Here is a 16,210-nt window from a genome sequence, read left to right as displayed (position 1 = left end):
ATAATCCCCAGTTTACAATTGGCTCATTCATCCCCCTCCTCTCCCCTGTAACTATTCCCCAGGTCGTTGCTGCAAATGAGAACATGTTCTCAGTCAACTTACCTGGTAAAATAACGGTAAAAAAAAAAAATAATAAAAATAATAAAATAAAATAAAAATAAAAAATATAAATAAAAATGGAAACAGGATGCACCTGAGCTCAATTTCAAGTCTCATAGCAAAGGGTCTGAATACTTAGGTAAATAAGATATTTCTGTTTTTAATATTTTATACATTTGCAAAAAAATATATATATATTGTTTGTCAATATGGGGTATCGTGTGTAGATTGCTGAGGATTCTTTAAAAAATATATATTTTAGAATAAGGCTGTAATGTACCAAAATCTTGAAAAAGTCAAAGGGTCTGAATACTTTCCGAAGGCACTGTAGTTTATTTTATTAAAACACATAGGGTGTGTCTATATATGGAAAAGTACACGTTTAAAAATGTTGAGCAATCGATTGGTCGAAAGAACAGACAACTTTCAGTCAGCCAAGATAATTTTTTGGGGGGGGCAGCCCTACTTTAACAATCCCTTGAAAATGGCACGTAGTTGTCTTTGGTTTTAGCAGAACTGGGGGTCTTCTTGCCTCCCAGCAGCTAAATCTAACGTATTATGACTTTTTATTGAAACATTCAATAAAATCTACTTCATGTTTTAGGGGCATATTATTTTCAATGAAAATGTTGAAAGTAGTTGATTTAATGATTGAAGACATGGATTTTACAGGCAATCAGTTCCTACAGTGAGCGCCAGGGAACTAACCTCTGGTGGGCCAGATGAAGAGACCAGGACCTACAGTGAGCACCAGGGAACTAACCTCTGGTGGGCCAGATGGAGAGACCAGGACCTACAGTGAGCGCCAGGGAACTAACCTCTGGTGGGCCAGATGGAGAGACCAGGACCTACAGTGAGCACCAGGGAACTAACCTATGGTGGGCCAGATGGAGAGACCAGGACCTACAGTGAGCGCCAGGGAACTAACCTCTGGTGGGCCAGATGGAGAGACCAGGACCTACAGTGAGCGCCAGGGAACTAACCTCTGGTGGGCCAGATGGAGAGACCAGGACCTACAGTGAGCACCAGGGAACTAACCTCTGGTGGGCCAGATGGAGAGACCAGGACCTACAGTGAGCGCCAGGGAACTAACCTCTGGTGGGCCAGATGGAGAGACCAGGACCTACAGTGAGCACCAGGGAACTAACCTCTGGTGGGCCAGATGGAGAGACCAGGACCTACAGTGAGCGCCAGGGAAGTAACCTCTGGTGGGCCAGATGGAGACCAGGACAACAACACAAAGTTAGTGGTTTAATGATGACTTACACATTAAAAAAAACATTGTAACAAAGTCTACTGTGTATAGTGTTAAATTTAACCCTGCCTCGTTTCAAATTCTACTGCCTTAAATAAAACTTACAAAATTAATAATTGCAGAAGAGCACTGTAATCAGATGAGTAAATAATAGGTTTAATTACAGCAAAGTAAAATACTTTTCTACATTGAAACCTGTCTGTCTGTCTGTGTTTTTATTTTATTTTCTATCCACTGCTTAAAATTGTGTGTGTGTGTGTGTGTATAGAGTGAAATAGATATTTAAAGACATTGGTAACTAGTCTTTACATAATGCTCAATCCTGCTATAGTAGTTCACTAAATTACACAGTGCAGTATGTTGTCCATTGAAGTTGTTGTCTCTGGCTCTTTTGATATCAGATCCAGAATGAATAATAAGGTTTGTGGTAGTTTGAAAAGGTTTCATCCACCTTAGGCCAGGAGTGTTTCCAATTCACATGACCGGAGAAGAAAAACACCAGCCCTGTAGTCACAGATGAAAAAGGAAGCGATCTATAATGATAATATTTTGTAATTGCCTACAAATAGGAGCCAGAGTTTTACCTGACTAGGTCATGAGGTCAGGAAAATTCAGGCCCTAGAAAAGACACATACAAAGTTTGCCACACCACTTTTGAACATGTCATTCACCTGACATGCATTTTAGTAATGATGAAATAAAGATATCACTGTGGGAGATGACTGGACACTTATCAAGGAAAATACAAAAATAATAGGCACTATTTAATCACCTACAAAATCCCAATTAAAATCCTGCACAATTCACTTTACTTGTCATGCATAAATCGGTCAACTTCCTTTCCCATACTGACAGGCTACTTTCAGCACCGAACAGCTCCTGCAGCTCGCTCCACCCATATTATACCACTTCACAAAGAGGATTGGCAGCAATAGCACGCGTGTGTCTACGACGCGTGTGTCTACGACACTTCAGGTGCCCTATGCGACATTGGAAGGGATGGGACTATGAAAGCAATTTGCTCGAGCCTCCAGTATTTCCTCTGTTTTCACTCTAATTCTCCTGCCTGCTCTAGGAGGATTGAAATAGGCGGCTTGTGTTTTACCTCGCCCATGGCTCTGTGTAAAAGCGACTACCGGAGCTACCCGCTGCAATAACATAGCTGTTTATAATTAGCTGCTTGGAGTTGGGAAGGCGTCACGTCCAACTAAAAATGTCTGGGCAGTAAGAGGATTGGTTGACTGTGAAAACATCCGCCTGACACTCGGTTGCAAAGCGTGAACGGCGGTTGGTGAAGCAAGTAAAGTCGAGCATCTCTTTATCATGGACAAGTAGCAAGTAGCCTAGAGGTTTTGGTAGAAGGCTACCTTTAAATGGCACCTTATGTTATAAAATAGGGATGATACGAAGTAATCGCATAGTAGTTTAACATTAGCGTACACATTTAGTCGTTGCTCGAAGGGGGTTCGTTTCGGTTTTCAACAGAGAGCAAACGGATTCTTCACTGTGTCGGTAAAAGAAGTGAAAGTATGTGTTTTTTCCTTATTCAAATGCTTTTGCAAATGGGATTTGTTTTCGGATCCAATTATGGGTATGTAGAATGGTCGGATAACGACAAAGACGCAGAAATACGAGGAAAGAATCCTTCTATTTACAGCACTCAAAATATCAACAAGGAATCGGTGCACCATCCAACTTATTACCCAGGATCCGCCACGGAGCGCACCGTGGTGGCGCACAAAATCGAAGAGGACCTGCCTAGAGTGGTGACAGCTTTCCTGCACACTGGAGACTCTTCGGCTCTTGAACAAGTCAACTGTTCTCGGAGGTATGAGTTGAGTAGCCTCCGCGGTGGAACCAATGTGGCCTCTCACTATTCTCTCCATAGCGTGCTGGACACTATAGCGCACGCGACCAACTTCCTGAACATGATCTTACAAGCCAACAGGTCGCGAGAGTACAGCCTTCGGAGGGATATTCACTGGTACCACGCGCTGGTTCGAAGTATTCTTGAAGGCGACCCCAAAATTCACAAGGCAGTGGTTACATTCCATAATGATGCTCCAACACCGGGTCCTCGAGTTTTCCTTCAAGCGACAAGAACTGACAGGGAAGTGGTCCTCCAGGACCTTTCCAACTCTGCTCACCATCGTCTCAAGAGCAGGAGCCCGGATTCTGAGTGGTTTAACGAGTTCAGGGACCGAAAGAAAATGCACAGTCAGAGAAGGGCGTCAGGCAGAGACGCCACAGCCACTCAAAATAGCTACATTCTGGACAAAAGTCAAATCAAGTGGTCTGCACCTTACCTGGAATGCGAGCATGGGAATTTCGTACCACACTGGTTACTCACCTTGTCTGCTGGGTTCTATGGGTTGAAGACAAATTCCGCACCCGAGTTCAGGTGAGGCTGAGGCTGTCACTCGTGCCTGTTTGTTTGAAAGTAACACATTCGCTTAAAATGTGCCGCCTCTATTGTTTATTGATTGAAAAAATGGTAGGTAGGCCTAAGTATAGTTTTTCGTGGCCCTGAGTAGACAGCGTTGCTGAACTGATCGCGCGCTTCCCGCGCTTTGAAACAGGTGCATGGAAAGGGGCCCTAATAAATCATTTCAACACAAACAGTAGGATAAAGCCGCTTCCCCATGTAACAGTATAACTTGAGTCCGTCCCCTCGCCGCCATTTCACATCCGTTACACCCGCAACAACGTTTTAAAGTTTACCCAGAGCATCTTCTTATGATAGTAACTGTAGACCTATCCTCTATTCTGATGCTTGTGGATAGTTTGCACAGAGCTAGCCATTATTGAAAGCAGCATTTGGTCCTGCTGTGGTAGTCGAATCTTCAGTAGCTTATCATTGAGAAAGCCAACCCAAACATAACCCATCTGTATTCCCTCCACTTCACAAAGAATAGGTCCAGTGAATATGAAATCAAACTTACTCAGTGAATAACTATGAATAAATGATTTGTCCCATCCAGTGATATGCACAGCAAGAGGGCAATACATTAAACTGAGGATAGGATAGACATTGTGGGACGTTTGAGTAGTCTATAGTTGTTTTCCTGCTTGGCTGATGCTTGTGCAATCCAGAAATCAGCCCCAGTGGAAGGAACAGATGGCTTGATAGTATAACACATGTCTTTGAGATTCTGTCTGTGAACACTGCTGTCTGTCAAAAACAGCTCATGTTTTTTGTTGTTGTTGTAATCACACTGGAAGACTACACTTCCTTTTTGTGTTTGCTGTAAAAAAAAACATACAACTGAAACAGTAGGCCTAATTCGTTTTACTTTGCTATCATAGCTTGCATGGTTCGAAAAGACCTGGCTTTGTTGTATGTTTTTGTGCGATAGGTGTTTGAAAGTGTAGGTTAGTTCATTAGGAAACACAAAGCACGTCATATTTCAAGGCTCCAGTCCAAGTGTGTGCAAAAATAAATGTAGTCATAAATAAATTATAAAAGGCATGCAGTACAATGGCAATCTGAAACCACTTTGAATATCAAGTCCACTTCACTCCCACTTAAATGTCAGTGCTGCTGTGTCCACATAATAATTCCAGCATGTTAGTTTATGACTGAGCCTGATTTGTTTAGGCAGGACTACAGATCTTAATTTGAACCGTTTCTCACAGCAGGAAAATAATCTTTCAGCAACAGGAAATGTGAATTATTATGTGTATTATAACTAATGGACATTTTTATAGCGGTGATATATTTTTTGTTAGTTTGATATTTCTAAGTGGAAATGATAAACTTTAGAAGTCTTTTTAAACGTTGAATACACTACAAGTTTGCATATCCAGTCGTGAAGGAAAATGATCTGCGACAGCAGAGTGATCAAATTAAGATAGTGCATCTGTATGTAAGTGAGTCCGTTTTGTGCATTTCTTTAGCATAAATGCAAGATGATCTCAAAGCGGTTGCCTGAGCCGATCCCAAACAATTACCAAGCTCATATCATTAAGCAAGGGGCTCTGATATGGAGTGCTGCAGGTACAGCAAAAGTTTAGCCTAGTTCTAACCAAGCACCACAACTTACTCTACTAATTTACAACACCAACTAAGCTGATTTATTAATATCAGTGATTGGCAAAATTTCACCTACCTGGCCTCCCAGGGATTCCATGACCAGGGTTGCCCACCCTTGCTCTAGTCCCTTGTTGAAACCTCTTCACAGATTAAAAAAGTTTTGATAGGTCTCTGCAATAAGGTAAGAACTGTCATGATGCTTGCTCCCACCGATCCAGACAATTCAGATCTGGAAGGGGATAAACAAAGGCCTATGTGTAGAAAGGTATTATTTGGCATTGGACCATTGTTGACATGTCTCCACTACAAATTTGATACATTAGCAGCCAGACAAATACCCCTGCGGTTGCTGCTTAGCCAAAAATCATATCTATCAACTCGAGCTCAACCATAGAGGAGGCATTATCGACCTTGGAGCTGCTTTTAAGACTTTTCGGATTTCAAGTCCAATGTACTTGATTTCTAAAGTTCAGTCCTCTCTTCTTATGGCCACGAACACAACGTGACAGCCATTTTATGAGGACATTGGTATTAAAACGTGACAGCCATTTTATGAGGACATTGGTATTAAGCCATCGGTGAGATGACCTTTAATTAGCTGCGAAAGTAACTGCTTCTACTGGTTTTTAAAGAGCTGGTTACTGTTCAAAATTTCAGAATGTCCTGAGGGCACATTAAAACTCAATTGACATTCCCCACTAATGGATGTGGCATAGTTGTCTAGTGATTAGCAGCAGGAGCATGACTTTAAGAACAGGCCTGTGGATTCGGTTTTACAACTACAACCCCAACGTGTCGAGATCAAAGAGAATCCGACTGCAACTTCTCGTCTCTCTTCCTTTTTCTGAGAGTTTGTGGGCCAACTCTTTAGATGTACATCCAAAGCAATCTATCCACCCCAAGGATAAAAGAAACCAAGACGGATCATGGTTTTTTGTAAACCTAATCAAAATGTAAATGATTCCAGTGTGCTTTTTTGAAGGATATGCAGAATGAGAACATTGGCTTTGAGCTTGAGGTATTGGTCCATGTCCTCAGAGGCGTCTCCTCTCTTTCCTCCCAGCTGGATACAGGTTCATTTAGATCTCATTTTTTAATCCATTTAGTAAGCCTATAACACGTTGGTAGAGAGATTATTTCATGTAATGGCTGTTTGGTAATGGTTTGTTTGGATTAGACTGGCTATACGGTCATTGTTAGGCTTGCTAAGTGTTACCAAATATGGTTAAGTACTACTTAATTCATTTTTTGGGGGTATCTTTACTATTTATATTTTGACAACTTTGACTTTTACTCCAATACATTCCTATAGAAAATAATATACTTTCTACTCCATCCAATTTCCTTGACACCCAAAAATACTTACATTTTAAATGCTTAGCAGGACAGGGAAATTGTCCAGTTCACATACACAGAAAATCATCCCTACTGCAACTGATCTGGCAGACTCATGAAACACGAATGCTATGTTTGTAAATGATGTCTGACTGTGCCCCTCCCTGGCTATCCATACATTTAAAAAACAAGAAAATAATGCTGCCTGGTTTGCTTAATATAAGGAATTTGAAATGATTAACACTTTTACTTTTACGCTGGATACTTAAGTACATTTTAGCTTAAGTATATTTAAAAGCAAATACTTTTAGACTTTTACTCAAGTAGTATTTACTGGGTGACTTTCACTTTTATCTGGTCATTTTCTATTATGGTAGGGTATCTGTGATTTTACTCAAGTATGACAATTGGGTACTTTTTCCACCACTGGTTATGTATGGCTGTATGGTTTTGTTTCTAGCAGAGTGATTTAAAAAGAAAATCCCTCCTGCTTGGTGGTTACCCCAATGAATCCTCACATTCTCACACACATTTTTTCTCACCTTCCTTCTCTCCCTCACTCCCTCCCACATGCACACAGATTATTCTGCTTATCCACACTTCCTCTATCACAGTTACATGTTCTTTCTTTCGCGTCTTATTCCTGCGCCTGGGGAAAGATGGCATGAGCCTCAGCCTTTTTTCTTCATGGGTGTTTGTTCCAGTTCCCACCAGACAGATGGAGCGAATGGTTGTCAGGCTCCTCTTGAGAATGACCCCTGAGGCCTGGGCATTATAAGAGAGGGAGAAAGAGAGATGGAGATAGAGGGGCAGACAGACAGACTGGGTGAATTGGGAGATAATGTTTGATTTTGTAATAAAGAGTGGCAAGATTGCCAGACACAGAAATACAGAGATCAGGGGGATTAGTGGTAGACTGAAAAAAAAAGTTAAGAAAAAGAGAGAAAAGGAAAGCGAAAGAGACTAACAGACAGAGACTGAATAAAGAGAGCGACCAACCTGGGGGCCATTTGATCATCTTAAACTACATGAAAGAGAACACCTGATGGCAGGCTGGGAGCTAGCCCCGCCCCCTCCCCGTCCATATAATCATATTTATTGTAGTCTAGAAGTCTAATCTGATCCTAGATCAGCACTCCTACTCTCAGACTTTTTATGTATACGGGCCCTGAACAATAGCTAGCCTGATTTAACTATAGCTGACTCAATATGCATCCAGCAGTCCATCTATCCAGTTGTCCAAATGCAAACTGTGGATATGTGAAGATGCTTTGGATGCAAGCCAATGCAGTAGCCTAATTAATCATGTGCCAGTAGATAGAGAGCGTGTGCGCAATATTGTCTCCCAGAGGTAAACAACATCAAGCGCACCATCAGTCTATTGATTTACTGTAAGCCTCAAATATATTTATGTTTTGGTTACAGTAAACATGATGCTCAGAGCTGGAGTCGACATAATTCAATTGGGCTATTTAAGCTTGGCTATATCTCTCATTAGGGAACATTTAAATAAAGATTTTTATTTGACATAACATATAAACCAGATACACAGGATACAGTTTTTTTGTTGCAGTTGATGTTAAATTGGACAAAATGCTCTGGCATTCAATGCTCATACCAGTTTTTGCCTTGAATAGTTTATTTCCCTCAGTAGTTCACCTGTAGACATTGGACCAAAGTAGAGACCCTGTTATAGATGAGGTCACAATGGATTGCACATTTTCCTTTCTTTCTCTATCTTACGCTAAAAGAGACATCTCTCTCTCTCTCTCCCTCTCTCTCTCTCTCTGTGTCTCTTTCTCTCCTCTTACAGGGGTGTGGTTCGAGTGGATGTTAACCTACAGGATGTGGACATTGACCAGTGCTCCAGCAGTGGCTGGTTTGCTGGAACTCACCGATGTAACGTGACCAGCATGGAAGTGAGTCTACTTCCATTCAACTTTCCATCCATTCATCCACCCATCCATCCATCCATCCATCCATCCATCCATCCATCCATCCAGTTACCCCTCTTGGTAAAAACATGGTTGTTATTGTTAATTCCAGTACTAAATCTAGTGGCGCTTCCACAAATGTTTTGCTGACAAAAAAATCATACAGTACATGAAGACCTTAGTAAGAATGCAGTACATTGCTTCTTTGCCAACAATGTACTGTATGTCCCTCTGAATATAATTGGTAATGCATATAAAAATTCTGGGTACTTGTCAAGATAACAAATACACATCCTATATCTCTACTGGGGAAATCAATGAAGGCAAGTTTATGGTTGAAATGCTGTTTGTCTCCATGTAGACAGTAAATTCACTCTTGTGAGCAGCAGTGCAGGTTTATTTTTGTGTAGGTTTATCTTTGTTGTTATGTAAAGAATAGCAAGATTAACAGAGCTCTGTAACAATATTTGCATTGAATATGCAGGAAGGATGCTGCATATAAGCCTTTGCTTGTGGGCGTGTATTGTTCACGGCTTAATACATTGTAAAACACTCTCGAAGTGAAATGAGGAGGTTTTTACTAGTGTACTAAGACTGGCACCGGAGAGACATCATGTTTTATCACACTCAGAGTGCAGGCTATATCGACAGAACCATCCGTCTTCCAAGTTGTTGATGCTGTGTGGGTGAAGTAGGGGTGTGTGTGTGTGGTTTGGTTTGGTTTTACTATCCTTGTAGCGACCAGAAGTCCTCACAAGGATAGTAAAACAAGGAATATTTGGATGTGTGGTCATTTCGGCAGTCCCCACAAGGAAAATGGCTTTTTTAGGCTTACATGCTGACCAGACCGGACACGTCGCAAATTAAATGTAGAAATCCATGTTATTCAATTATTGCACCCACACTGCTTGCGCGCGCCAACGAGCGTCTGCGATGCCAATGGCTAAAATAGAAGTCATTCCTATTTCTGATGCAGATCGCGCTGCAAGTCCTGCCTCTCCCATCTCCTCATTGGTTTATAGAAGCAGGTACCCACGTGCCATCTCCTCATTGGTTATGCCCACGTGGGTGATTGAAAGACAAACTGTTTTTCCTGTTGTCGTGGTAATACTATGAAAGTGTAAATGCCAATCAACATATAAGTTCAAAGATGAAAAAGCCTGGAAGGAGGAGAGATGACTAGAAACGATTCGGTTGGCCGTTTTATGTGTGGATTAATTGTCGGAGTAGAAGACCTTGTGCATTTCAGGTAAAATAACAACTCAATGTTTATATCCCAGGACAAATTAGCTAGCAACAGCAAGCTAGCTAACTAAATTGCCATACATGTTTAATGCTTTTCGACCTGTCCCCAAATTAATGTCATTGGTTAAGAGTTAGTTTTGATATTTTAACCTGCGTGTCGTGATCGCGTTTGGTGTGGGGGGGCAAAATACATTTATGCACGATAGCGCACGATGGCGCACGCGCGCAGCCGGTTTGGGTTCCGTGTTAGGGGTTAGGTTTAGGGTTAGGGTTACAATTAGGGCTAGGGTAAGAATTACAGTTACAGGGGGAAAATGGCGGCACACTGAGAGGATGCGTTGTGCGTAGCGCTCTGAGAAATTCATATAGAATTTCATTTTTTGACCACATTTATGCTGTTAACCTACTAAAAAAGCAAGTAGACATAACGCTATCGCTTACCAGCTCCAAAACAAGATTCCTCCTAAAAAGACAGACCTTCCTAAACCCTCAATTACTTCCCCGTCAAAGACGAACAATGAGGCAGCGCCTGCCAGATTCAAGATGGAGATGGATAAGGCCATCGTTCAAATACAATATCTGCCCGACTCAACAAAATGTATTAAATCATGCATCAACTACACCAAGACCAACAAGTGAGCGGTTAACCCAGTTGGAAATCAGGCACTCTGAAAAATGAGTTTTAATGACTCCAACCTTAGTTTATGTTATCTTCTGACTTCAACTGTATATATATGTATTATTCAACAGAGGTGATGGCAATACACAATTAGAAAAATGTATAATTGAATTTATCTTGGGGACACCCTGCATAGCAGGGTTAGGTAAGTGGGAATGTGTTACCACTTAGCTGTAATAGCCTCGATAGGGTTGGGTTGTTTTACTCTCTCTGTTGGGGAGAGAGTAGACATGGGGTTGGGGAGGGGAATTGATACTAGCTCACACAGGTTGGAGAGATTTATGCTTATATACCAGTTATTGTACCCTTTCATTTGTTTTACATTTTTCTCCGCACTCAATATATTTACATCTCTCATTCTAATTTGCTTCAATCTAACCCCTAAACGTCTGCCCCTAATAGTCACAGATTAAGTATTAGGGGGGTAGTGCAACGATTGTTGGAGGCTTCTTGCCATGGATCATCACTGGAGGCTTCTTGCCATGGATCATCACTGGAGGTTTCGTGCCATGGATCATCACTGGAGGCTTCGTGCCATGGATCATCACTGGATGCTTCATGCCATGGATCATCACTGGAGGCTTCGTGCCATGGATAATCACTGGAGGCTTCATGCCATGGATCATCACTGGAGGCTTCATGCCATGGATCATCACAGGAGGCTTCGTGCCATGGATCATCACTGGAGGCTTCGTGCCATGGATCATCACTGGAGGCTTCGTGCCATGGATCATCACTGGAGGTTTCTTGCCATGGATCATCACAGGAGGCTTCGTGCCATGGATCATCACAGGAGGCTTCGTGCCATGGATCCTCACTGGAGGCTTCGTGCCATGGATCCTCACTGGAGGCTTCGTGCCATGGATCATCACTGGAGGCTTCGTGCCATGGATCATCACTGGAGGCTTCGTGCCATGGATCATCACTGGAGGCTGCGTGCCATGGATCATCACTGGAGGCTGCGTGCCATGGATCATCACTGGAGGCTGCGTGCCATGGATCATCACTGGAGGCTTCTTGCCATGGATCATCACTGGAGGCTTCTTGCCATGGACCATCACTGGAGGCTTGTTGCCATGGATCATCACTGGAGGCTTCGTGCCATGGACCATCACTGAAGGCTTCGTGCCATGGATCATCACTGAAGGCTTCGTGCCATGGATCATCACTGGAGGCTTCTTGCCATGGATTATCACAGGAGGCTTTGCTCTGGGAGAAGGCACATGACTCACCAGGCTGGGGAGACATGCAGGAGGGTTAGAGTTTAGCACAGGCACATGACTCACCAGGCTGGGGAGACATGCAGGAGGCCTTGGCCGAGGCACCGGATACACTGGGCCGTGGAGGCACACTTGAGGTCTCCAGCAAAGAGCCTGCACAACCCGTCCTGGCTGTATGGTGACTTTGGCCCTGCACGTGTGGGGCGCAGGCACAGGACGCACTGGGCTCTGCAGACGTACTGGAGACACAGTGTGCAGAGCTGGCGCAGGATAACCCGGGCCGAGGAGACGCACTAGAGACCTGGAGAGCAGGGCTGGCACACTCCTTCCTGGCTCGATGCCCACTCTCGCCCGGCAGATGCGAGGAGCTGCGATGTAACGTACCGGGCTATGAACACGTACACGGTGCCTGACCAGTACGACACTCGCCACGGTAAGCACGGGGAGTTAGCTCAGGTCTCCTACCTGACTCCGCAAATCTCCCCGTGTGCCACCCCCAAAAAAATTCTGGGGCTGCCTCTCGGGTTTCCTTGCCAACCGTGTTCCCTCATACCGCCGGTTCCTTTGTCCTGCTGCCTCCATTCTCCTGGCTGCCTCCACCTGTTCCCATGGAAGGCGATCCCTTCCATGGGAACAGGTGGAAGGCGATCTCCTCCCATGTGTAAGATCCCTTCCCGTCCAGAATGTCCTCCCATGTCCATTCCTCCTTTTTACCATGCTGCTTGGTCCGTTGTTGGTGGGTGGTTCTGTAACGGTTTTCGTTGGTGGAAGGAGAGGAGGACCAAGGTGCAGCGTGGTAAGTGGTAATATTTTTTTATAAAATACGAAAACACTTGACAAACAACCAAAACGACAAACGAACAGTCCTGAAAGGTGAAACAAAACACTAGTGGGAAAACAGGCTACCTAAATATGGCTCCCAATCAGAGACAACGATAGACAGCTGCCTCTGATTGGGATCCACACCAGGCCAATCACACAGAAACAGAAAACTTAGACCTACAACATAGAATCCCCAGACATAGAACACCCACCCACATCACACACTGACCAAACTAAAAATAGAAACATACAAAGCAATCTACGGTCAGGGCGTGACAGGTAGGTTTGTGATCATACAAGGCTGTATTGATTCTGTGCCCTTGTGCATTGGGAATATTTATGGGCCAAACTATGATGACCCTACATTTTATCAAGATCTATTTCTTCAATTAAATTGCCCATCATCACAGATTACCATTGGAGGAGACTTTATTTGGTTTTGGACTCAGCCAATGATAGATCCTCCTCTAAAGTGACTAACCTCACACAGGCAGCTAGAATGTTGAAAAGGGAAATGAAAACATTTGGATTATGTAGACTTCTCAATAAGTCGGCGAAGGAATACTAATTTTACTCTCCTGGCCATAACTGCTATTCGAGAATTGACTTTTTCCTATTACCGGTGGGTAAGGCCTCTTGATTCCCATTTGTGAATATCTAGCCAGAATCCCTATCGGACCATTCACCGCTGGAGGTTAGGATCATAACTCCTCAATGACAATAACTTTATAACATTTATAAATGCACAAATGTATATATTTTTAAGTATTAATACTAATTCTGCATCCCCTGCAATTGTATAGGGGACCCTAAAAGCATATTTAAGGGGACAGATCATCTCATATAGAGCCAGTGAGTGGAAGATATATACAGCCAAAGTAGAATTCTTGAAAAGAGAAATGAACGACCTTGAGAACAAACATAGCACAACATTTGAGGATGCAACGAAACAAAAACTGACCTCAAAACAGCTAGAATACAACACCTTAATGACGTGTAAAGCCGAACATGCGCTCACTAGACTTAAACAGAACTATTACGAACATGGAGATAAAGCATTATTGCCTGGCAAATAACAAGGGAAGAAGCTAAGAGACCCATAGGTTCAATTACATTGCCTAGTAACGTTGTAGTCCAGAGTACTGATTATATTAACTTGGCATTCAAGAGCTTTTATGAGAACCTATACATGTCAGAGTTAGAGAGAGAGAGAGTGAATAGACACAGAGAGCATGGGCTCCTGAGTTCTTCTGCAAAAATATAGAAATAGAGTTGGATGAATGTAGATAAACTATAATTTTTTTGCAAGGACTTATACAGGATACTAACCTCAACATCAAAACCGTCATTCCAATTGACAATTACATAAAAACATATATAAGCTTAATATATAAGGCTACCAAGCTGCTAGGAAAGAATCTGACTGAAATTAGCACTGAAGTGTAAAGTGAGAGGTGTGAAAACTCTTGAGCCTAACAATGGCAGGAGAGTATCACAGCCCCCCCCACCCAAATGCAGAGGCCTTTGAAGCACCCTTCATCTGTGCAGAAGATATCATCCTCAGAATCCCCAAAATACAACAGCCACAGGACAACTTTGTTTGGATGTTGTAAAGGACCATTCACCGATACTGATATAGCTAGCTAACGACCTCATTTTCCACGTGGAAAAGACAGATAGAGACTTGCTAGCTACATTAGCTAGCTAGCTGGGATTTTCTACAAGGAATCTGCCTCCCGAAAAAGCTTTTCCCAAATGGGTGTGACACCTACTCCCGTTGCCTGCTGCACTGCTGCTTGGATTCCACCTGGCAATCTGTTCACTGTCTGCCCTGGCCTGTCTCCCCTGTCAGGTATATGTACCCCCGACACACTCCCCACTCTCTCCCGAGCTTTCACTCACCTCCAGCACACATGCACTGTTGAGGCGAGTGATTCTGAACTTACAACGGCTAGCCCCAAGTTGCTATATTTTTTGCTTGTGCTTTATGCTATTTGCCTCATGACTCCTGCGTGCTTTGTTGACTATGAACTTGCTTGTTTACCCAACCGTGGGACAGTCTGTTTTTTCCCACACACGGGACTCTGACTCTCTTTTGGTTACACAGACTCTTGGCCTCCCATCCTATTCTAACCACTTCTCACCAGCTTTGTATTCATGTTACCTGATGAAATTGTTGTACAATATGATCTTGTTACCATCTAATGCACATTCAAATGTTATAAATAAACATTGCAGAGCTCTCCCTGTCCTCTGCTTGTATTACTGGTGATTTTTATCTGGAAATGTGCATGTACACCCTGGCCCATCTACTGTTTCTAGCCCAAATTCTGATTTGTGCTCTGATATCTGCTTCACCGATTTCTGCTCTTGTAAAAGCCTGGGTTTTCTGCACAGTAACACTAGAAGCTTATTACCTAAAATTGATCCATTGAAAGTGTGGATTTACTGATCCAATCCAGATGTGTTGGTCATTACTGAGATGTTTAAGAAAGAGTGTTTTGAACACTGATGTTAACCTTTCTGGTTATAACCGTTTTCGGCTAGACAGATCTTCCAAAGGCGGTGGAGTGGCAATCTTTACCAAGGAACAGCTTCCGTGCTCGTTTGTCTCCACCAAGTCTGTCCCCTAACAATTTGATTTGTTGGTTTTACGCATTAAACTTTCAAATAACTCTTTGTTGACTGTTGCTGGCCGTTATCGGCCACCATTAGCTCCGGCCTTTACCCTAAATGCCCTAAGCTCTCTCCTGGCCCCTTACACTAAGTCTGAATTTGTCCTGCTACGTGACATAAACTGGGACATGCTTAAACCACCTGACCAGGTCCTGAAACAATGGGACTCCCTAAATCTTTCTCAGATTATTACCAATCCCACAAGGTATGACTCTAAACACCCAGAAAAGGTTACTCTCCTCAATGTTATCCTTGCAAATAATCCTGATAGGTATCAGTCTGGTGTTTTCTGTAGTGACCTTAGTGATCACTGTTTTACAGCCTGTGTTCGCAATGGCTGCTCAGTGAAACGACTTGTCCTGACTTGTCATAGACGCTTGCTAAAAACTTTCATGAGCAACCCTTCCTTCATGATCTGGCCTCTGTAAATTGATATAGAATCAGCTTGATCCATCTGTCGAAGATGCTTGGACCTTCTTTTTAATATTTTCAGTGGTATCGTTTACAAATACGTGCCCATAAAGAAAATGAGAATTCTAAACAGGTTCAGCCTCTGGTTGACCGTGATCTGGCTGCAATTTTTATTGACTTAGCCAAAGCTTTTGATACAGTAGACCATTCCATTCTTGTGGGCCGGCTAAGGAGTATTGGTTTCTCTGATGGGTCTTTGGCCTGGTTTGCTAACTACCTCTCTCAAAGAGTGCAGTGTATAAAGTCAGAACATCTGCTGTCTCAGCCATTGCCTGGCACCAAGGGAGTACCCCAAGGCTCAATGCTAGGCCCCACATTTTTCTCAATTTACATCAACAACATAGTTCAATCAGTTGGAGGCTCTCTCATCCATGTATATGCAGATGATACAGTCTTATACTCAGCTGGCCCATCCCGGGGATTTAGTGTTAAACACTCTAC

At 42.9% G+C, this 16,210-nt stretch overlaps 1 protein-coding gene across 1 annotated transcript in view; it reads left to right on the top strand.

Annotated features, from left to right (window-relative positions):
• Window positions 1-2,254: 2,254 nt before the first annotated feature.
• gpr158b (G protein-coupled receptor 158b) overlaps window positions 2,255-16,210 on the top strand; it is a 77,514-nt gene continuing 63,558 nt past the window's right edge. The window contains exons 1-2 of the mRNA XM_055867551.1: window positions 2,255-3,755; window positions 8,536-8,641. Coding sequence (XP_055723526.1) covers window positions 2,884-3,755; window positions 8,536-8,641 — 978 coding nt within the window. The 5' untranslated portion in view covers window positions 2,255-2,883. The remainder of the gene's footprint in view (window positions 3,756-8,535; window positions 8,642-16,210) is intronic.

The sequence above is a fragment of the Salvelinus fontinalis genome, chromosome 17 (genome assembly GCF_029448725.1).
Source record: "Salvelinus fontinalis isolate EN_2023a chromosome 17, ASM2944872v1, whole genome shotgun sequence".
NCBI classification, from domain to species: domain Eukaryota; kingdom Metazoa; phylum Chordata; class Actinopteri; order Salmoniformes; family Salmonidae; genus Salvelinus; species Salvelinus fontinalis.
Note: the sequence above shows the minus strand (reverse complement) of the source record. Positions and strands in the feature narration are given on the sequence as shown.